We start from the raw sequence: 23232 nt of genomic DNA on the forward strand, positions 1-23232 counted from the left end.
AGCGTGTTTATTACACCGTGGGCTCCATACTGATATAAAGATATGGAGGATCCAATGGACATCTTGGACCCAACTGTCGTGACCAAATCTCGTCCATTAATGTTCAAATTAATGACCAATTCCCCACCCCCGAGTCTTGCGCAAGGAGATTTTGGTGTGTATAAATCAGAATAGCAAGGTTATTTTTGTAATTGTGTCGAACAATAAAACCTTCAAATAGACAGAGCCTAGGGTTTTATTCCCGATGCCCTGTTTTCCGACACATTTCTTGCTACTTGTTTTCGTCTTTTCTTCTCGCTTTGGTTTCCCCCCCTTTCTCTGCCTCGACTAGTAACTTTCTCGCAGATTAGAAGAAGGTGAAAGAAAGTCTTTTTTGTGGAAACATTCATGCCAGATTTTCATCAATGACCGATTCGTAGTTTGAAAAACCAAAGGTTTGGTTAAAAGGTAAGCATTCTAAGAAGAAAACCTACCTGTAATTTCACTATTTCAAAAAAAAAAAAACCTACCTGTAATTTCTCTCATTTCTCCTCCATAGAATCTGATATTTTCTGCACTCCGGCATTTTTAGTTTCCTTTTTTCATCTATGGATATTTATGATGGACTCTCTTGTCGAGCACCGGTTAAAACCTAAATTTTATAGCTTGATTCAAGCAACTTGTGAAGATCTGATGATGTCTAGAAGATCTTCGTGCTAGGGTTTTTTTTTGTTTTTTTGTTTCTGTATTGCAGATTTTGCGGAAAGAGATTCAGTTTCCATTTTTGTGCTTATTGCTGCTTTTTTTCCTTATTTGTGTTTGGTGAAATCTTAACAGGGAGGTTTTGCGCTAAAACCAGGCTCTTGATGTTCTCCTTCCGTTTTCTCGCCTTTTGAATGAAGAGAAGAAATACGTAATTTCTCGCCCATTTTTAAGGTATGGGCTCTTTATTTCTCGCCGAATAACCGGATAGAAAATTAGAAATTACTAATTTTTTTTTTGCATATTTGCCCCCTTTTCTTCCCCAGGCCACCTCACTTCGTTCCCTTTTCTTCCCCGGGTAACCTGTTTTTTGGACCATTCTTTTTACGCAAAAGGGAGTCGTGGTCCAGGGAAGGAAAGCGGGCGAACATAGCATTTCTAATGGCTAAAATCGAAGCCATTGATCTGGTGAAAACACTATTTCCTTCCTGATCCAATGGCTAAGATCCAACGGATGAAATCTCAGAGTTTTTTTTTTTTTTTACCGTTGGTTTGATCCGCGGTGGCGCATCGGATCTTTGGTTGTGATCTTCCAAATCTGTGCCACGTGCACCCAAAATTTTGTTCACGAACCTTCCCTTTAGTTTCCAAAATAGAAAGGGGTGCCGATATCAAAATAAGGGATACTACTTTTAGTTTCCAAACAAACATCTATTGCTCTCTGATTATTATAGTATAGACTCTCTACTCGTCTTTTTAAGATTCTAGCACAGCTTCTCTGTAATCCATCGTCCTCTGTTTTCCCTTTTCTTTTCCCGCGTTTAAAACCCCTTTTCACACTTCAAAAAAAGCGTAGAAAACTCTTGTAAAAGCCAAAATCCCCGATCACCATGCCTCGAACGGAGAGTTAAAGCAAAAGCTTTTTAATCACATAGAGATTAGATGCCTTTCCCTCCTTTCTCTTCTCAGAATATACAGACTCAAACCCTAATTTCATCTCACCCCACCTTGATTCTTTTTCTCTTCAGATGGATTCTGTAAAACCAAATTCTAACGGATTATCAAAGACATTCTCCAAAGTTTTCCGGCTCCGCCCGGCCGGGATCGCACCAGATGACAGTATCCACCGCAAGGTTAAATTGCCGGAAAACGGCGAAGATTTGAATTGGAAGGTCTATAATAATTCTCAGCCTCTGAATGATGAGAAAGTACTTAGTAGAGAAGCCATGGATGCTCTTCTTGCGAAGCTATTCGCCAACATTTCCGCCATTAAAGCAGCCTATGCCCAGCTTCAAATCGCTCAGACTCCTTACGATCCCGACTCCATTCAATCCGCAGATAAAGTCCTAGTCTCAGAGCTGAAAAATCTCTCCGAGCTGAAGCAATGCTACTTGAAAAAACAGATCTTTCCATCTCAAATTGCTCAAATGTTATCAGAGATTCAAGAGCAGCAGCATTTGTTAAAGACTTATGAAATCCAGTCACAAAAACTCCAGTCTGAGCTCCAGCTTAAAGACTCAGAGATCATCTTCCTTAGAGAGAAGTTAGAGGAATCTGATACACAGAACAAATCGCTCGACAAAAGATTAAACCCTAACTCCCTATCTGCCTTTGACAATCTCCATTTATCCGCCTTAAACCCTAACCATTTCATTACTGTTCTCAGTCACACAATCAAATCGATTCGCAGCTTTGTTAGGGTTATGATCAATGGAATGGAATCCGCTGGATGGGATATTGATTCCGCCGCTCGTTCAATCGAATCAGAAGTTAAAAATCCTACCCACAATTTTTTTGCATTCGAATCATATGTCTGCAGGAAAATCTTTGCTGATTTTCAAGACCCTAATTTTTCTCTTCCCAATGAGAATTCATCTAAACAGAGGCCACGCCATTTCTTCCAAAACTTCATGGAGTTCAAATCTATCAAACCGTTGGAATTTCTCATCCAAAACCCAAAATCTTTATTTGGGAATTTCTGCCGTTTAAAGTATCTATGTTTGGTTCATCCAAAAATGGAGACTTCTTTCTTTGGGGATCTTAATCAGAGGAGAATTCTGAATTCCGGCGGGTTCCCGGAGACAGGTTTTTTCTCGGATTTCGCCGAAATGGCGAAAAGGGTCTGGCTTTTGCACTGTTTGGCTTTCTCTTTTGATCCAGAAGCCTCCATTTATCAGGTGAGAAAGGGTTCTCGTTTTTCTGAGGTATATATGGAAAGTGTGGTCAACGGAGTCTTTTTTCCCGACGAATTCTCGCCGGAGATTGTCAGACCTCAGGTGGGTTTTACTGTAGTGCCGGGATTCAAGATCGGAAAGACTGTAATACAGTGCAAGGTCTATATCTCCGGCGTAAGGGTTTGATTGGATTCTATCAGGGAAGACTGGGGTACAGTGTAAGTCTAATCTCAGCCGTTGATTGGATTTCATCATGATTGGATCGAAGGGTTTGGAATCATCTGAGCCCACACGTGAATGTCAGGTGATTTTGTTTGGATTTTTTTGGCGTTTAGTGAGTGGCGCAGCTGTAAATAGTGGGGTACCCATTTCTGTGTCTCTCTGTATGTGGAAGGAACTGGGAAATATAAATATACTATTTTGTTTTTGTTGTTTTGTTGGTATATAAATGATAGAGAGGTAGCGACGTATCTATCGTTAAAAGTACATTAGATGGGCCACACCATAGGATGATCCAAACCGTCTATTAGATGGGCCACAGCTTAAATCGTTTGTGCCCCAAAAATGATTTCCATAGGTTGATCCTAACCCTCGGATCTGAATGTGAGAGGGTTGATCCTAACCTTCTATAGATCGGAGGGTTAGGATCAACATATGGAAATGATTTTTGGTGTAAACCTATTTAGCCTGTGGCCCATCTAATGCACGGTTTGGATCATCCTATGGTGCGGGCCATACCGTACTTTTAATAAAAATGAAGAGTGCCCTCATAAAAATACAAATACAGTAGTGCTCACTGCTCAAAACATTTCCCCTACTTTATTTCATTTTCAAACAGACTAAAAGAGGGCTAATCCCTCTATAGGTTGTCATGTAAGATTTTTAATTCGATATTCAGGTCCATAATCAGCCACATGTTTCAGTCAATGACTGCCACATGGCAGCATTGTATTCCACCAAGTGCTCTCTCTCTCCCAACCAACCCCAAAAGGCTTTATCATTCTACGTGGGTATGGATTGGCTTCCTCCTTTTGATTTGAATAGGAGCAAAGGCATGTGGGGTTGAGTAGTTATGGGATTAGGACGCGCATAGGTGTATTGAGTTTGATGGGTGGATAAAGGATAGGCATGGGTCTGTTACTCTGTTAGTTTGTATTGCTAGTTTTGAATCCTTCTCATGTTTCGCAACAGTTGTGAGAGATAGGCTCATAGGCTAGGTAGGGAGAAACTTGAGAGGGTGTGGGAGTCAGGGGAGAATGGAAAGCTCCTAAAAACCAGAAAAATGAAAACCCAAAAAGATTGATTTGTAAATGTACAACAAATCTGTACAATGTAGAATACAGTCGTGAGGGACAAGGCGACCCAAAAAGGAATACATCAGATACATTATCAGTAACCCAATCTTGAGACCCAAGATTACTTCGATTGAACGGGACTTGATAATCAGTTATCCCTTCTCTACTCCTTTAGGTGCTGCTTTTTTTGAATTTTGAGAACCGATTGTGAGTCCAAAACTGATTATTGGACTCAAAATTAAACTTAAATTTGAGTCCAATAATCAGTTTTGTACTTACAAGTTACAACCAGTTCCCAAAATCAGAAAATGAGCTTTTGCAAATTTATCCCCTTGTTTTGTTTATTAGTAGACCTCGAACCTATGCTGAAATTCTGGGCTTAAATTGAAACAGATAACTCCAATTTCAGCAATAACACCTGCTAGTTTTCAAAAACCAGGTGATTTTTTGGGTTGCCCATGCAATATGACAGATGAAATTTTTTGGCAGGACTAGCCAACAGTGACATTTTGTAGTGTAGATATAGCAGGATATTCTTTTTTGTTGTAAGATACATAGAGCTTTTAGATGCCAACCTTCCAATAGCTTGACATTGGCACTCTTTCACGGCTTAACCTTCTGCGTTTGAACAGTTCATTTAGACGTGCATACCATCATTCTCCCCACCATATGCTGAGTTGACTCAGGGAATCCCAAAAAGTCTTTAAAAAGTTTACGTTTCTTTATTGAGATTTGAGACGTATGTTTCTATTAAAACAAAAGAAAATAATTAAGTTTATAATTCTTTTGTATCGCATCCGTGCATCCTTCTATTACCATATCCAATTTAGTATAATCCATAGTATACAATTCTTTTAGATTCTTTAATACTCCATTTACCGTGTTTTAGTGAATCTGATTAGGATTACTAGTAAATCTACCACGTTATCCTATTGCCTACGTATTATCGGGTACTTTTATTTCAAAATGCAGTACAGGTCAAAACATGGCCAAAGCAAATCCTAGTCTACTACTCTGTAACACAATGAGTACTCAGTTAACGCGAACAAAAAATCAGGAGAGACAAATGGGGTTTGATTTGACTTTGTAGGGCAAAATGTAGACTTGGACAAGAATATGACCAAGGTAAAAGGGATTCTACTGGGCAAAATGTAGACTTGGACCAAGGTAAAATGTAGTCTACTTGAGTGAGTCGACACGAAGGAGTTTTGAAACTATGGTACATCCACTCAATGCTCTATCAGTAAGACATATGGTATGTAATGATGATATTTTGCAGTTGTGAGCTTCAAACCAATGGATGCTATTCTTAAAAGCTACAATGCCCTTATCATTCATGTAGTGATTGTTTACTTTCCTGTCTGTTTTAAAAATGTGACAGAACCACAAAACATGGTAGCTTGATACTTTGTATTGGAGAAGTGGCAGTTAAAACTTAGCATCTTATTTCAACCTTTCGCATTTGTTTTATGGAAATGAAATTTCCACCCCGTTTCCTAGCAATTCTAGATTGTGTTCGTCGTTTCTGAAAATGTTGTCATTTCCATGAAAAGGGAGTAAAAATGCATCATTTTTTAGGAAAAAACAAACCACAGGGGGTGGAAGTACTAGAAAAGTGAGTGGAAATAAATAAAAAAGGACTCCAATGTGAAACACACCTTCTTCAAGTGAGATGATTGGATAATTGGTCCCCTGCCTTGATATTTCAGTAGGTGATGGAATATAGTGGCCCACATACTATTACTCACTGATCCTTTAATGGTGAAGTGAACATCTTGCCTTGCCTGCATCTGCCCTACATGTATAGCATTTGTTATTCTTTTCGTGCAGATTTTTCATGTCATTAAGTGAAACAAAAAGAACTCCATATAATCCTTTACAGATTCAGTACTTTAACCAACCAAGAATGGAAGAAAAAAACAATAAAATTTCACTCACAAAAACAAAAAAGAAGCAACTGTGTATAAGTGATGTTCTGTATATCAGGATGTTCTATTGGATATCCAATCAACCAGCTGGTTTGGTTGATGTCGAAACTCTTTCCTAACATGCTTATGATTCTCTGTTTACAACTTTAGCCGCTCGATCTGTAAGTCAGAAATCACCATATAGAAGCTTCAAATGCTTGCAAAAGGAGCAGAAAATGACTCTTCTATAACCCCCAAGTCAGTCTGAATAAATCCTGCAATACTGTTATATTTCCAAGTGGCGAATTTCTCTGTTCTTTGTGTAAAAGGGCCCAAGTCTAGAGCTAGAACAATGCTTCATCGTATTTTACAGAGACCCAAAATTCTGTTTTTCTTTCCCTAAGAACCCCACCGTCCCCCCGACTATAAGGTCCCATGATTTTCTTTCACCCAGTAACTTCTGACCTGAAGTGTAGATGGCTACAATGATGTCTTATCTTGGATTTGCTTGATGGAGGACCTGGATTTCCTCAGCCTAAAAGTTAGGTGAGGATGGTGGACTGGATGCGTTGGCAAGTGCTTTGAGCATTGTTATGACCTCATTTGTATCATCCAAATAATACTTGGCTTTGCTCGGCTTCTGCCCAACTGTGCAAGCAAACACTGATATATTGTTGGAGGGCATATCCCTCGTCAGTGCACCGATGTCTTCAAACATATCTTCATCAGATCTATCATCACCGATACACAACACGAAGTCTGCCTCCTTCCCATTCTCTGTCATTGATGATAAAACCTTCTCTGCAACTAGTCCTTTGCTGACTCCCTGAAAACCACCAAAGATTGAAACATAAACCACTAGCAAAAACTATCACAAATTCACAATGCAACTGTTGATATGTTAGTGTTAAGTGAGTGATACAGGTGAAACCCGCGGCAGCGCTGTCTTAGCTTAGAAGGGTTTTCAAAGTAATAGTGCTGTCAGCCACTTAGGATATCAGCCAATTCTTTATTAGGAAAGAGACTCCAATGTTTGGTCTGTTGGAGTTCAGTACCCCTACCTCAGGAATTTCTTTCAAACAGGGTCAAAGGGACAACCAATTTTTGAGCAAACTCCACGCAAGATATGTTTAGAAAAGAAATGGTTCTAGCGTGTAAGACCACAGTGCTTTTGGTAAACTGAATTTACTCAACACAGAACTGAAAATGGCTTGCTGAATCTGCTTGCATCACCTTGGTTAGAAAGCAACACAACACCAAAGTAATAGGATCTAAAAATGGGGTTCCGGGATCCACAAACCACACATAATCTCGATGTAGTCGTATGAGAGTTCTGGAAATTCTGAGATAAGCTAACTTAAAAGGGAGTTTAAACTCCAAAAATAGATGACGAGGCTGTAACAAATACATGGTGGTCGGCAGCAACATTTCCATTGACTTAAAACAAATGTAGTGGACGAAGCCCATGGTATTAACTGCTATTGATCGATCCACAAAGAACCTTCAAGTGGCAAAAACAACAGAAGCTAAATGGCTCAGAATTGACAACTACTAGCACTAATTCGGCTCCTTTAGGCATTTGAAATTTATTGGACTACATTGCCAAAACCAAGGGTTGGAAATGTCATAAGCAACTTGAATTAAAATACCAAATCAGCAACTTGTTTTTCAACTAGAGGTATTCAACCAGTTTCAAAGCAATTCAACTAGATGGCACTAATAATAGCCTCGTTTCAAGCAAGAGGTCAAGTATATACTATAGAGACTGAGAACACTGGTTTGAAGTTTGAACCATCTTAAGAGTAGACTATTAACATGGGAGGAAATGGAAGGTGCCTGACAGAAGTGAGGCAAATAAATGGAAATGGAAGGTCCCTGATATAAGTGAGGTGAAGTGGTTTAAAGTGAAATATGTTAATGCAAAAGAACGTTATGTGTTGAAGATTGTATCCACATACCTGGGGCTTTACTTCTACAATGTACTGACCGCTTTTCACAGTGGCAGGTTCATTAGCTAGTACACTCTCTAGATGGTCTAACATCTCCTTTGCCTGTGAGGATCCAAAGCCTGGGTCTGCATCCTTGTGGTGCCAAACCAAGGCGCTTTCTTTGGTTTCAATAGACGAACCATCAGTGGTTTCTGTATACACTTTCATCACAGGCTCAACAATCTGCATCCACTCAAAAGTAGTCTGGCCGCAGGTTTCCCATTCTTCGTTTCCTGCCCATCTGAGAAAATTTCAACATTAGGAAACTTGCAACATTGCAATTCGAAAAAGCAAAAGTAAAGAAAGAACACAAGCCCCACACCTCAAGAAGAAGCCATGCTCCGCCGCAATTCCGAGCCGCTCACATGGAGAAAACCAGTTGCCTAAGCTATCTCTCCCTCTTCTACTCACAATAAAAACAACATTTTTGGGATCACCACAAAGGGTATTCAGGATCGAGATCACTTCTGCACTTGGGGTTTTGTTGATGACAGGTTGGGGCATCAGTGTGCCATCGTAAGCCAACATTATGGCTCTGTTCTTAGCCCTAGCATATGCTGCGACGATGGAATCTATGGTTAGCTTTCTGAAGTTAGGATCCAACGCCACAACTCTAAAACCAAAACCCAACCCAATTCCCCAACACGTCCTCCTGAAATGGTCTCCGCATGTTCTCTCCAGGTCTTGCAAGAAGCTCCGCGACCAGTACGCAACATCGTGGGTACTAACAAACCTATAGTGCTTCTCATGCCGCAACTGTTTCTCGTGTTCAGACATCGAGATTGCTTCATTCATTGCCTCTGATGTTGCGTCAACATTCCATGGATTAACCCGGATTGCTCCACTCAACGAAGGAGAACACCCAATGAACTCCGACACTACCAACACACTCTTTTTGGGTCCGATTGAGTCCGAACTTGATTCAGACCTAGCAGTTCCCTCTCTACAGACAATATACTCATATGGGGTGAGGTTCAACCCATCCCTCACTGCTGTGACAACAACACATTCTGCAATTGTGTAGAAAGCAATCCTTTCACTGACCGAAATTGGACGGTTGATTAACATCACTGGCTCATAACCAGGTTGTCCAAACTCTTCGTTGATCCTCATGGTGCTTGCCTCTATTTCAGCCTGTATTTGCTCGAGGTCTCTCCCTCTACCTCTAGACGGATTTGCAATCTGAACTAGGACTGCATTTCCCTGCCATTTTGGGTGGCTCTTGAGCAATTGTTCCATTGCCAACATCTTCAAATTTATCCCTTTGAAAATATCCATGTCATCAACACCGAGCAACACAGTCTTCCCTTCAAACCGCTGCCTAAGTTCCCCTACTTTCCACTCCTTATCTGCAAGACTTAACACATTCTCAAGCTGACCCATATGAACCCCGACCGGCATGATCTTAATTCCGATGGTTCGTCCATAATATTCCAATCCAATATAACCCCTCTTGGACTGATATTCCAAGCCCAACATTCGGCTGCAACAAGAAAGGAAATGACGGGCATAGTCATAGGTATGGAAACCAATCAAATCCGAATTCAAAACCGCCTTGAGGATCTCTTCTCTTACGGGAAGAGTCCTATAAATCTCGGATGATGGAAATGGGCTATGAAGGAAAAACCCCAGCCTCAGCCGATTAAAACGTCTTCTCAAGAAAGACGGTAGCACCATCAGATGATAATCGTGAATCCAAACATAATCATCTTCTGGATTAATTACCTCAATCACCACTTGTGAAAACAACTTGTTTACAGATACATAGGCTTCCCATAAAGAACGATCAAAACGATATCCAAGTTCAGCCGAGAAAGGGAGCATGTAATGGAACAGAGGCCATAATTGTTTCTTGCAGAAACCATGGTAGAATTTAGAAAAGAGCTCATGGGATAGAAAAGCTGGGACACACTTAAATTTCTCCAAGAGGGTCTCTGACACATCATCCTGTTCGTTTTCATCAATTTCCACCTTCAAAGATCCAACATAGATCACCTCCATGTCTTCAGGAAACCCATCCTTAAGCTGTAACATTAAGGAATCCTCATCCCAACTGAAACTCCACCCCTTATTATCAGGTCTCCGTTCGGCTATCACGGGAAGCTCATTTGAGACTATGATTATTCGATCTTGTGCAATCGAAGATTGAACATCCGACGAGACACTGTTCTCCTTATCAGTATCGAGCTCCGATATGTTCGCGGGAACAGTCATTACCCTAGGAATCTTTCTTGAGGACTCTAATGCAGGGAAATTCCCCGACACAAGATCTAACAGATTTGTGTATGATCTAGACAACATTTTCCCACTTTTCTTTACAAAACCCTCAAAGAAAAGATCCTTATGTTCTTCAAATGGAAAATTGCCCAAGATCTATGCAGAATACTTGTTCAGAAGAGTGTTCCAACACCAAAACAAACCCTAAACAGTTTCCCACTTTTCTTTACAGAACCCTCAAAGATCACAGACCAAAATCTAAATTAAAGATTTGGGTATTCTTCAAATGGGAAATTGTACAAGATCTAGCAGCAATACTTATTCAGAAAGAGTGTATCGACACCAAAACAAACCCTAGAAACAAATTCCAAAATGATTCTCCAGTTCAATGAATCTAATGTTACAGAGAAATAACAGATCCATCAACAAAATCTACTGTAAAAATTGACATATCTTAACAGGTTATGATCACACAAGATTACCAAAACGAATGATCTGATAAAAAAAACAATCCTAGAAAAATTATTTGATCAAATGCACAGTTATGATGAGGAAGAGAAGATTGGAATTGGCGCGCTTACCTTTGTAGAAAAAAAGATTTTTCCATCTCCTTAAAATCAACACTGACAATCTCTCTCTCTCTCTCTCTCTCTCTCTCTCTCTCTGTCTCTCTCTGGCCTGTAAAGACGGGATTTGTATATTCAGGGCACATGTTTCTTTTAAGGCTAGTGATGTTGGCACTACATGCTGTTCATAATTGCACTAACTCGTTTTGTTTTTAATTTTGTTAACAGCTGTCAAAGGTTATTACAGCAGTTCACAAAAGTTCTCAGTAGCGAATTAGAGAAGAAAAGATAGACTGAATTTTGTGTAATTATTACAACGTGGTCGTGCCAATATCAGTAGATTTTTTTATTTATTTTAATAACTGAATAAATAAGGAAAATGACAGGAAAAAGAGAGAGGATAAGGCGGTCCAGCTGGCGACACGCTGTAATTCAACACACGTTTCTCTCACTTGGCAAAAGGTCCTTGGCCCACCCGCCACGTCGGAACCAAATACCAGTTATCTCTTGACACGTCTACATCATGAGAAGGGTCCCACCAAGAGGGTATTGCTATCCTCGTCATTCTTTGGTAAAAGACATGGGGTTATATCTGTCTTTTTCTCTTTTATTGTGGGGTTCTATATCTGTCTTTATCTGACTTTTACCTGTCTACATAACAGCAACGAGGAAGGGGGATGGAGCCGGTCCAAAATTTTATTTTATTTTATTTTATTTTTGCTACTAATATCCACACAATTGCGTTTTAATATTGGCACGAACAAAAGCTTGGTTTACGAATTTAAGTAGCCAAGATTAGTACTCCAATTCCAAAAAACCTGAGCCAATTTTGGCTCCGTTCGTTTTAGAATTTGAAAACCAATTGTGAGTCCAAAACCAATTATTAGACTCAAAATTAAACGTGATTTTTTATTCTAATAATGGGTTATGGACCCGCAAACAAAATTTAAAAATCTAAAACAAACAGGCCTTTGTTTTTTATATTCACAATTGATTCTGTGTGCAAAACTGATTATTAGATTCAAAATAATCTTGAGCCCAGTATTCATTTTGGACTCAAAATCAATTCTCAAAATCCAAAGTGAACAGATCTCATTATCAAATTATAGTCGAGCAGATATACCTATGCCTTTTCAATACTCAACTTGCTAATAACGTACCCATCAAAAAAAAAAAAAAAAAAAGACTAAAACAAAGTGAGTAGTGCCGTTATCAAAATAAGATAGTTCGGTATCAGTTTAGAGTAGGTCGCCTGGTACTAAAACAACGTAGAGTAGATATCCTCATCCGAAACAGAATTCAAAGTTAGAAAAATAAAATAATCTGATATGGGATCGGCAATTTGGCGTATATGCTTTTGTTAAGAGGGCAAATAATATCTTGTCCCAGCAGATATTTTCTCGTTGATTAAACGGCAAAGTAGTATGTCATTTTGGAAGACAGCATAGACTAGTTTTCTATTTCCACAAAAGCGGCTCTCACCTTCTTTTTTGAGGCTCTGTTTGGATAGCAGGAATTGTTTGGAAAAGATAACTTTCCAATGAAAACAGAAGAGAAAAGAAAAGAAATTTCCAATGAAAAATGTCCACAAAATTTGTGTTTTTTCCAGCAATCCAAACAGGGCAAAAGGGTTCAAACTATGAAAATTAGAGAAAGGTTGTTTCTTCCATTTCTCAAAAATTACATCAAGATTTTTATCAACATTTAAATGATAATTAGAGAAGTGCAAAGAATAGAATGCAGACCCATTGTTGAAATAAGGAGTAGTGTCATTATCAAATATCCTAGTGTGGGCATGCGTTTAAAAACCCTAATTTTGGTAAATGATATACTCGCCGCTTTTCTTAACTGGGCCATACCCTTGTAGTGTAAAAAGTAGTCGGGGTGGCCCGGGGAAGAAAAGGAGGAAATAAATCACTTCCCTTCTCTTGGTATAATGGTATATGGTGCATGGTCATATTTTTCTTCCGAAAAAAAAAAAAAAAAAAACAGTGGGGGCCACCTGTTCAATCATTCAATACTTTCATCTCATAGGCGTTGCTATGGATGAGGTCAAGGATTCAAATTTACGATAAAACCTTTAGAAAATACTAGATCTAGCATAAATATACACTTAAAAACCAGCATATAAGCAAAACAACAATCCACGATAGTTAAAGAAATTGAAATAAGCAGTGGCATGCGTTATCGTGCATCTCAAGAATAGTTGGTTTATTCTATTTTACATTTTTTTTGACACCTAACCTAATGACTGTTGATAAATTTATGATTTTTCACTAAACTTGGATGATCTACAATAGAGTTCAAGGTCTGCTTATATTGAGCACGTACATGATAAACATAGAAAGAGATCAAGCAGACTATGGAAAGAGATAATGATGGAATATTCTAATCTAATCTACTTACTAATTAAATCTAGCTGCCTATTCTAGTGGGTTGCCTCATTAACCAACTTGCCTAATCTCCCACAAGAAGATCTAACTGTGAGATCTACACCTAATCCAACGGTCGATCTCACATATTCTAACGACCTTTTTTAACGGAAATGATATATGCTCCAAGTGTTTTGATAAACATGGGCTCCACTTGTTTGTCCTCTAGCATTTAAAAGGTTTTAAGCGCTTTTTGAAAACTGAAATATCCTAAAACATCCCTTTAAATACTACACGACAAACAAGTGGAGCGCATGTTTATCAAAACACTTCGGCGCATATATCATTTTCCTTTTTTAAATATTTGGAATGTTTTGGTCATGTGAGTGCATGCATGATCAGGTGTTGAGGAAAAGCAATTGAAATTAATCAGTCATACCCCAATGGCTCAGAAGTTGAGGAAAAGCAACAGAATAAGAAACTATAGCCAAAAGATGATTGATCTCCTCGATCACACTAAACAAAGCTACACCTGACCATGGGATCCTGCTCTAGCGGATCAGGTGTTTCCCAAGATCCACCAATTGCAAATCCAGCTCATGTATTTTTCTTTCACTTATTTGTTTTGAGTTTGTCTTCAAAGGTATCATGACCTTAGTTGTTCTGCCTTTTCCTTAGACATTATTCTAAAGATTGGACAATGGCATTGTTCTTGCTATTCTATCATCTTTCCTTATTCAGTATTTAATATACTGATAGGGGTCCGCCTAAACCCAGCTTACCCATAAAAACAAAAAAAACAAAACAACTCTACTAGACCTGACAAGTGACCCGGACCTGCAGGTCCACCTGGCTTCCCATAATTTACGGGTCTGGGTCACTAAATTAGTGACCCGTTGAAATTTAACCCGGCTTGTATGGGTCCCATCAAAACTGGGCCGGGGGCTGGGTAAACCCGCGAGTGCTCCCGGGTGCCCATAAAACCCAAATGATCGTTATTTTATATGGTGTAAGCCCTTATAGTCGCGTATTTTTCAGAAAGCACTGTACAGACCATATCATAGGATGATCCAAACTGTCCATGTGATGGAACACAACGTAAATAGGTTGTGCCTGAAAAATCATTTCCATAGAATGATTCTAGCCATCCTATCTATAGAGGTTTCCATAAATAATAGTATGCAATTCCTCCATAGATCAGAGGTCTAGGATCATCCTATGGAAATGATTTTTTTGGGCACAACCTATTTACGTTATGGCCCATCACATGGACGGTATGGATCATCCTATAGTGTGGGAATAAAAACGGCCAAAAAAAAAAAAAAAAAAAAAAAACAGAGTAACCCACGGGTCCACCCTGCCCATATGGGTTGGGTCTGGGTTCACAAAATAGTGATCCGTAAGATTCCGGGCCATTTGTCACCTGGCCCGGCCCACCTGTTTGCCAGGTCTTACCTCTACAAATCAAAGAGTTAAGATAATGGTGAATCATTTTAATGTGTATCGCATCCGTAGCATGGCTGTGGAGATAAATGGTTTGGATGATTGAACAAGTTAAATTTCCCCATTTTCTGTCTCCCAGCTCATATTTTTACAAGGGAAAATTAAAATATGGCCATACATTTACATTATATAACAGCTCCTTGGTATATTTTCAAGAAAATAAATGTCTTTTTCACAGAAAAGAAGATTATTTGTTTATGAGGAAGAGTTTTTATATGATGGCCCACCGGGTAATTTACAAAGGGCGCCCTTACATAAAAAGATGAAAGGGCACCCCCATTAGTTCGAAGTCACCAAAATGCATTTCCTGATCATTTTAGTCTTTGGGCCCTACACGAGATAGATGTCAAGGACTTTACGCTGTGTGAGAGGAGAAAGAGAGAACGTATGCACTGCTGCACCGGTTGTTGAAGGCTTACAACCCGGTAAAAGGGGGGCGAAAAGGTTATGGAAGGGGGCGAATTTATTAGCCCCCTTTGCAAAATTACCTACACGGACCTGGCACTACAAGTCTCATCTATATTCTCTTTGGTAGCCCAAAAGGTTGACTGATGTAACCATGGCAGGCAGATGTAGTCGCATCGCATCGCATCCAACTGTATTATTTTCTCTTTCAAACTCTATTTTTCATGTAGTGTTTATGTCCCTACATTGAGTTGGAGAAATCAAAATCAAGTTGATGAGGATAAACATCCATCGTCTTGATTTAGAAACGAAAACCCCCTTTCCAAATTCCAATTTTGAATGTGAGATCCAAAGATCGACGAGATCACATCCCTTTTTAACATTTGAAATTTCATCAGCAACATTCATTGGATGTACCCTAGAAATTGCTTAATGCAAGTGGGGAGTGGGTCATTATAGAAGAGAAAATACTGTCCTTGACCATCCAACTACTTGCCTTACCTCACCCATACATGCACGTAGCCAACACGCTCTTTTTTTATATTCAGTCTACTCGGCCTTTACACACTATGTAATCAATGAAAATCCATAAGAAGTCAAACATTCAAAGTTCAAACAACACCAGCCTCTATCTTTAACCATTTTAATGGGGGGCTGTCATTATCATTTCATCATCTTTGAAATGAGACACTCAGATTTGCTGAATTGATCATACGGGAACTTTCATGGCGTCGGTAGGAAGGTTTTAAATTTCGGTCGTCACCGAAACCAAAATTTTGACCGCAATCCCAAAATTCGGCGGAAGTGCTCTCAAAATGTCGGTTTTTGGGCTGAAATTCTGTAGAGGAATAAAAAAAAATATATTTTATAATAAAAATTCGCTGAAATTTCGACCGGAATTTGGTGCCGAAATTTCGCCAAATTCGGTTTTGGTTTGGTTTTGGAACGTTTCGGTTTCGGTCCTGACCGAAATCCGGAATTTAACCATGGTCGGTAGAGGTCCCTACCAATATGGTGGGACCTGCGTAACAGAAGGGATGATCGGGCTCAGTGTCAGAAAACAAATCATGGTTTGTAGAGATAGTACTAATGTTATTTGAATGGTAGAAAAGTCTTTGCTTGTAGCTAGGACGTATGTGTCGGGAAGTAAATTTTAAATTGTGACTGGCAGGAAGTTGAATAAACTAACTTACTATAAGCAGATACAGCTCAGATTAATCGCTATCATGGCCGATCGAGGTAAGTCCTTAACCATTCTTTGTATTCTAATTAATTTCCATGATCCAAGTTTTACATTTCTACCCCATTTAATTGCCGTTTCCTAACAATGACTTTGTAAAAATATGAAAAAAGCATTTTTCAAGAAACGACAATCAAAAGGGGGTGGGCATATCTTTAATCTTATTTGCAAATAAAGCCTAATTTTAGTGGCATCCAAAGATAAGTAATGGCTGTAATATGATTTTGGGTTAGAAGAATTTTATTAAATTATTTAGTTCTCGTTTAAGGTTTGAGATGGATTCTTCTTCAATCATGCTCTCTCTTTCCCTCAAGAATTTATGATGGTGAAACAACCGATTACTCCAAAACCTTAAGCTATTAGAACTGGTGTTATTTAATCATTTTACTTCAGGCTCCCCCCTCACGTCCCGCCCCTCTTTCTTGGGTTGGCTCGTGCACGTGGATTTTTTACTGTGGAGGATTTGTTGGATTTTGAGCCCCAGTGATACCTTGTGCAACAACCGATTATTACGTCAACAATCATATCTATTTAAACTTCAGTATGAAGTATATATTTAGGGAAATGTTATCCGCACTACCATATTTTGATGACCACACTCCTCACTTTTTAAAAAGTATGGTGTGGCCCGCACCATAGGATGATCCAAACCGTCCAATAGATGGGCCACAGCCTAAATAGGTTGTACCCAGAAAATCATTTTCATAGGCTGATCCTAACCCTCCGATCTATAAGAGATCCTCTATAGATCGGAGGGTCAGGATCGACCTATGGAAATGATTTTTGGGGAACAACCTATTTAGGCTGTGGCCCATCTATTGGACAGTTTGGATCATCCTATGGTGCGGGCCATACCATACTTTTTAATAATATAGGAGTGTGGTCATCAAAATATGGTAGTGCGGATAACATTTTCCTATATTTATATGAGAAGAAAGTCGGTAGCATAAACCAACAACAAGAACAAATGCAATTCTATGAAGCAAATAAAGAAATGAAAGCAACATTGCCGTGGGAACCAAGGAAAAGAAAAAAACATGGCAAATGTGATGCCCAGATGTACTGCCTCCATGAAGGTTTGATCTTGTGCGGTGCTTCAACTTGGATGCGTTCACATCCACGTGACACATCTCGTACAGACGGGGTAGATGAACAATTCATATCTCTGATGTTCCCATATGCCCATTAATCACATTTTGTTTTCTTGTATGTGTTGTCTAAAGTTAGGGAATGAGTAATGGAGCATTGTGTGGGAGATAATGGGAGAATAAGACACGTGGCATGATGTCGGGTGATAGTAGACCATCCATTTTGGCAGGACCCACTCCAGTGGGCCCTATGAGAGAAAGTTCGGTGTGGGGCCACATGTAACATGTAATTTCCGACAGTAGGAAGCAGCTTTTTTGTGGTGGTTTGAAATTTTGAATAGAGTTGGGAACGTGCAAGTGACTCTGAATGAAATAAGATAAAAGTTTGAATTTGGTTGCAGAAAGAAAACCTAGCAAAGAATCACAAATGCTTGCCTCTTAAAACACAGGACTAGAAAAGGTTTAGAGGAATTCTAAATTGAAGGGCTCACTTGCAAAAAACAACTACTAGGGTGGCCCCCATTGGACCATCTCACAGAAGTACATATGTAATGGCACTTAAAATATAAAATTAATGCACTTTTGTGAGATGGAACAATGGGGTGCTCTTCAATTTAGCCTTCCTTTTTCATGAATGTAAATTTTCATATAGCTATTAAGAGGAATGATAAACTGCAGGACACCCTGCAAAAGACAGCCCCAAGGGAAACAGGCCCCTATTAGTCCACGGTATCTATTGGTAATCGGGATTACCACTTCATCCAATTTCTAGTTTACTTATATCACAAACACCTTATAATGCCTTGAACCTCTTTTAATTTGTTCTTGGGCTGGAGCCCAAAACCTCTATCTCAAGCCATTTTGGTTCCAGGAGGCTCATAATTATGGAAATAGGATCTTGGCAGCATAGATATGCCAAGAAAATCAGGCCAATGACTTGTCCTTTGAAAGAATGAAAGGAAGACTAAATACAGCAGGAAATTAATAGAAAGCAGATAATTTATCAACCAGCAATGTAAGATTGTATCCACCTTTCTGACCGAATCAAGTCTCATGTTTTGATCTGGTGAATGCAACTAATAACTTAGTTTATCATTCCTAAAATAAAATAAAGAGTATGGACATCATCTCCTTTTGTATATTAAACTTATTACAGTTGATGTTTCAATTTCCAACAATCTGTTTTAAAGATGTAGTGGTCAACGAAAGAAATCAAAACAAAGAGAAATATCAGCTCCCCTTTGCAGCTTTGTGAAACAAAAAGAAAAGGCTTTGTTGCATTTTCATAAAAGTGATGAGAAATGCGAAATGTTTTCTTTGTTGAGCTTTTGTTTTATTGGGTCTTGACTCCCTTAATACATGCACAAGTGGTTGCGAAATAGAAGTAGGGAGCTCCATACAACCAGGCCTGACCACGAAAAAATTGGATCTTTAACTAATGAAAGGAAAATTCTTGATTGCTACAAGATGAAAACATTCACAGCAACACCAACATAACAGAAAATCAAAAACTACTTTTTTCCATTATTTCTCCTAGCCACTTAGCTTTCTAACACAATACAATGTCACATATCTAATTATTTCAATGATCCCTCCTCCCAAAGGGATACAAAATAATAAAATTCTGTACATGTCTTGCATATACAAATTCAAAGATAGCCCACATCAAGAATTGAAAGAAAAAATGAAAAATAAGAAACCATACTAATAAGTCTTACAAAAATTTTCACTTATGAGAAAAATAGGGGTCCACTAATGTCCGACACCAGGGCTTGGAACCGATTTGAGAATCCTATCCATACGGGCGATATGCATAACGAAGAGCTTTTCGTTGACGATAATTGCATGGCCCTTCTTACTTGGGGCAGATGGGGGTACAGTTCCCTTGGGAAGGGCACTTAGGAACAAACTACTGTCAACTTTCTCCGGGGTATTTTGAAACTTTCGGGCATGTAGAGATGGGGCAAGCAAGAGGAATAGAGAACAAAAGAAGAAGATAAGCGGGCGAGAAGCCATTGTAGAAAGATTGAACAAGAGCAGGGCTTGTTTTTTTTCGAAGAGAGAAAATGAAAGAGAATTGGTATATGAGATTGAAATGGAATGAGTAGAGCAAGGGAAGGAGTATGGAGCTTTTTATAAGAGAGATGTGGGACCAAGTTGGTTTGAAATGGGGTACTTCTCTTTTTGCTAGGTCCATGCGATTCAGTGCAATTGCCACGGGGAGGGGTTAGTGGGTGATTTGAGCTAAGCACCACGTCATTTTGTCCCCTGCTCTCTCTCTCTCTCTCTCTCTCTCTCTCTCTCTCTCTCTCTCTCTCTCTCTCTCTCTCTCTCTAGCTCGCGTACAACATGAGCATGAGGATGATTGATCTATTTTGTTAGATTTTATACGGTGTAAGCCCTTACAGTCCCTTATTTTTTTAAAAGTACTGTACGGACCACACAATAGGATGATCCAAACCGTCCATATGATGGACAATAACGTAAATAGATTGTCCCCCAAAATTCATTTCCATAGGATGATCCTAGCCCTCCGATCTATAGAGGTTTCCATAATATGCAGTTCATCTATAGATCGGAGGGTTGGGATCATCCTATGTAAATATTTTTTGGGCATAATATAGTTACGTTATGGCCATCATATGGACGGTTTGGATCACCCTATAGTGTGGTCCATACAGTACTTTTTGAAAAATAAGTGACTATAAGAGCTTACACGGTATAAAATCTCATATTTTGTTTCCACAACTCGAGATTTTATGTGGTGTAATAGTCCCTTATTTTTCAAAAAGTACTGTATGGACCACCCTATAGGGTGATCCAAACCGTCCATGTGATGGGCCATAACGTAAATAGGTTGTGCCCAAAAAATCATTTCCACATGATGATGCCCTCCGTTCTTTTGAGGTTTCCATAATATGCCGTTCCTCTATAGATCAGAGGGTTGAGATCATCATGTGGAAATGAGTTTTGGGCACAACCTATTTACGTTATGGCCCATCACATGGACGGTTTGGATCATTCTATAGTGTGGTCCGTACATTACTTTTTGAAAAATAAGGGACTATATGCCGTTCTTCGATTTTGGTGGAAAACGAAATGAAATTCACAGTGAGTCGAAAAAGTACCAAACTTCGCCGAAACGTTTTGGAAATTTCGGCCGAAACGAGGGTAAAATTACGGTGAAATTTCAGAAATTTCGGTGAAACGTTTCGGAAATTTTGTACCGAAACCGAAACCGAAACGTTTCGGTTTCCCTGATGACCGAAACTGAAACCGAGATTTAAAACCTTGGTTAGGTCCCGTCAGTCTCTCAAGGATGACCGCCCTTTGGTGTGGTTCAGAAATACTCCAACAATCGAACAAGTCCAGTGAATCCTTGTGGTTCTGCCTCAAGCCTCCAATATATCTAAAAACCAATTGCTCGTCCAATTCTGACAAATCGTTTGGGGCAACCAATTGATGGAATTTCTCCATGTACTCATCCACTGAATTAGCCTCTTGTTTCAAGTTCTGCAATTGCTTAAACAATAGACGAGTATAATTGTAAGGAACTCCGACATCATCTTCTTCTTCAATTTATCCTAGGCAATGATCTTCTCCTTGCACTGCCTACGTCTGGTCACTTTCACCTGCTGCGAATATGCAGCGGCTCTTCCACGTAGTCGAGTAGTGATCAAAGGAACCACTTGATCTTCTGGAACCTCCTTGAACGTAAGTATCTCTTCTACGGTTAAAACCCAGTCCATGAAATCTTAGGACGTCAACCCTCCATGGAACTCGAGGATCTCAATCTTGAGACCTGATTCCCAACGCATAGAACCATCCCCGGTAGCCTCAGCCCTAGCTGGTCGTCCTGGCAGGTAACCTTGTCGCTGGCTCGCGGCGTCTATGTCTGGTCCGCCATCTCCTGCTATGGAAGAAGCACGAACTGATCTCAACAGTTCCGTGAGTTCCTCCACTTGCCTCCTTGGCGCTAAGAAGATTTCACACTCATTTCCAAGGAAAAAGTCATACAACGTTTATAGAAATCTCAAAACATTCTCAAAATCGTGCATGTGTGAAAACTCCTTCCCAATGCATCTTAACGAGTGGCGTTAGGATGATCCAAACAGTTAGGGCAATCGTTAGCAAAACCCTTTAAAAAATACTGGATTTCACCTCACCGGATGATCCAAACTGTTCATTTTTTGGGCCACAATGTAGATTCGTTGTGTGCATCGTGAGTCATCTCCATATTATGATCCTAGCCCTTCAATCGACCCCTGTAGATCGTCAGCTACAGATCGGAGGGTTAGGATCATACTCTTAAGGGGTTAAGCCTCTGTTCTACAACCTTGAGGAGGTTCAATCTCAGCTTACCTGCCAAAAAAATCATCTTTTGTAGACGATTTACATGTTACAGCCTATATATCTACATTGTGGCCCAACAACTGAACGATTTGTATCAACCTATGAAGTTGGCCCACATTTACTTTTTTGGAAAGCATATCGGGTCCCACTTTTGCTTCGTTTATGTGTCGAATCCAAACCCGGAAGGGTGTGGCTCTTTCGTGTAAAGTCATGGGTTTGCTCCCCAGTGACGAGCGTTCAAATCCCCCCTTGCTTACCCGATGCGCGTGGTTTCTGGGTGATTGTGCGCATCTGTAGGGAAATAGTCCTACCCCCGCAGGGGGTGGGGACACCCTTCGTTACAAAAAAAAAATAAAAATGTGTCGAATCCAATGACCACAATGGCAACCATAAGTCTGCAAAACGCCGGCGAGAGCACCTTGATCGGGTGCTCCTAGACCCTTGATCCAGCAAATCTCGTTAGGGTTCCACCAAGAAAACTAAACCGTCCTTTTTTTTACTCCATTATCATAGTGGATCTCCACATGGTAGTTCTACAGTATCAACGGTCTAGATTTCACATACATGCCCTTTTTGGAATCCAAAAATTCTTTGTCGGCAGTCCTCTATTTACACTCCTATATGTTTTACCGGATACAATCCTCTTTTTCTAGATCTTATATCATTACAGAAACATGATTTATGCAAAAAAAAATGACTAAGTTTTATTTTTTGAAATGATGAGATTTTATTAAACAGTAAAGCTACGACCGTGACAGCCATGGACACATCAAGGATATGCAAGAAAAGATAAAACAGTATAGAAAAAAACATAGCTCAAAGGGGAAGAAAATCGAAAATCGAAAATCTCTAATGCCGTTCTTGTCACTACTGCATGGGCAAGCTGGTCCGCCTCTCCGTTATGGGTCTCCTATTAAAATTATTTTCATAAAATATTATGTATTAACAGTTTTGTAAATAATTGTTACAAATAGTCTTACAAATAATAAACTTAATGTGGTTTTCAAAGAAAAATTAATGTCGCTTTTGTAAATAAGATAAAATTAAAATAATCTTATTTTCAAATAAGTACTAACTTTAGTAGTTAAAAGATAACTGATTTTCAAATAATTAAGTACCCAAAGGAGCCCTTAACTGATTTTTGGATCTCCGTGAGGAGACCTACCCTATCGTGGTTCCAAGCCACATGTGTACTCCATGTCTAAGACCAAACTTCACAAAGATATTAACATCTTTTTTCAAGTGGTTAAAAATAGATCTCTCTCTCTCTCTCTCATTGGATTTGGACAGCCCAACGTACCCATTACTTTTATACCTCTTCCTCTAGCGGAAATTTGGTGATTTGCGATGAATCCTAGGTCGCTCCGAGCATTTTCCTTCCGCCTGTTGCCTGCTGTCTAAAGTATAGAGAATGAGGTGCATTAAAGAAAAATGTTAAAGGCG

The 23232-nt window shown here is 39.4% G+C and overlaps 2 protein-coding genes across 5 annotated transcripts; one reads left to right on the forward strand and one right to left on the reverse strand.

Moving 5' to 3' along the window:
• Positions 1 to 254: 254 nt before the first annotated feature.
• On the forward strand, positions 255 to 3286 carry LOC143891613 (protein GRAVITROPIC IN THE LIGHT 1-like). The gene is made up of 3 exons (XM_077396139.1): positions 255 to 447; positions 817 to 915; positions 1710 to 3286. Exon 3 carries the CDS (start codon positions 1710 to 1712, stop codon positions 3039 to 3041), a length of 1332 nt encoding a protein of 443 aa, XP_077252254.1. The 5' UTR covers positions 255 to 447; positions 817 to 915; the 3' UTR covers positions 3042 to 3286.
• Positions 3287 to 5755: 2469 nt separating this feature from the next.
• On the reverse strand, positions 5756 to 10917 carry LOC143891612 (putative alpha,alpha-trehalose-phosphate synthase [UDP-forming] 7). Of its 4 annotated transcripts, none has more exons than XR_013255411.1 (4): positions 8368 to 10917; positions 8016 to 8286; positions 6089 to 6883; positions 5756 to 5940 (listed from the first exon to the last, which is right to left on the reverse strand). XR_013255411.1 is itself a non-coding variant. In XM_077396138.1 (4 exons), the coding sequence occupies exons 2-4, from the start codon at positions 10344 to 10346 to the stop codon at positions 6593 to 6595; spliced, it is 2541 nt and encodes an 846-aa protein (XP_077252253.1). In that variant the 5' UTR covers positions 10347 to 10616; positions 10844 to 10904; the 3' UTR covers positions 5960 to 6592. The 4 variants fall into 4 exon arrangements, 2 of the variants coding, with proteins under 2 accessions (XP_077252253.1, XP_077252252.1); XR_013255410.1 differs by having other exon boundaries at positions 5756 to 5945; XM_077396138.1 differs by lacking the exon at positions 5756 to 5940 and having other exon boundaries at positions 5960 to 6883; positions 8368 to 10616; positions 10844 to 10904.
• Between the last annotated feature and the right edge of the window lie 12315 nt (positions 10918 to 23232).

This window comes from Tasmannia lanceolata, unplaced genomic scaffold, assembly GCF_043159265.1.
Source record: "Tasmannia lanceolata isolate RefF3 unplaced genomic scaffold, GAP_Taslan_0.1 ptg000015l, whole genome shotgun sequence".
Lineage (NCBI taxonomy): Eukaryota > Viridiplantae > Streptophyta > Magnoliopsida > Canellales > Winteraceae > Tasmannia > Tasmannia lanceolata.

Excerpts from the sequence above, each read along its gene's own strand:
- LOC143891612 (XM_077396137.1), bottom strand. The coding sequence starts at position 10,346 with ATGTTGTCTAGATCATACACAAATCTGTTAGATCTTGTGTCGGGGAAT. Across the intron at positions 8,287-8,367 it reads GAGCATGGCTTCTTCTTGAG|ATGGGCAGGAAACGAAGAAT; the intron begins GTGTGGGGCTTG and ends AAATTTTCTCAG. Across the intron at positions 6,884-8,015 it reads TTGTAGAAGTAAAGCCCCAG|GGAGTCAGCAAAGGACTAGT; the intron begins GTATGTGGATAC and ends GGTGGTTTTCAG.
- LOC143891613 (XM_077396139.1), top strand. The coding sequence starts at position 1,710 with ATGGATTCTGTAAAACCAAATTCTAACGGATTATCAAAGACATTCTCC.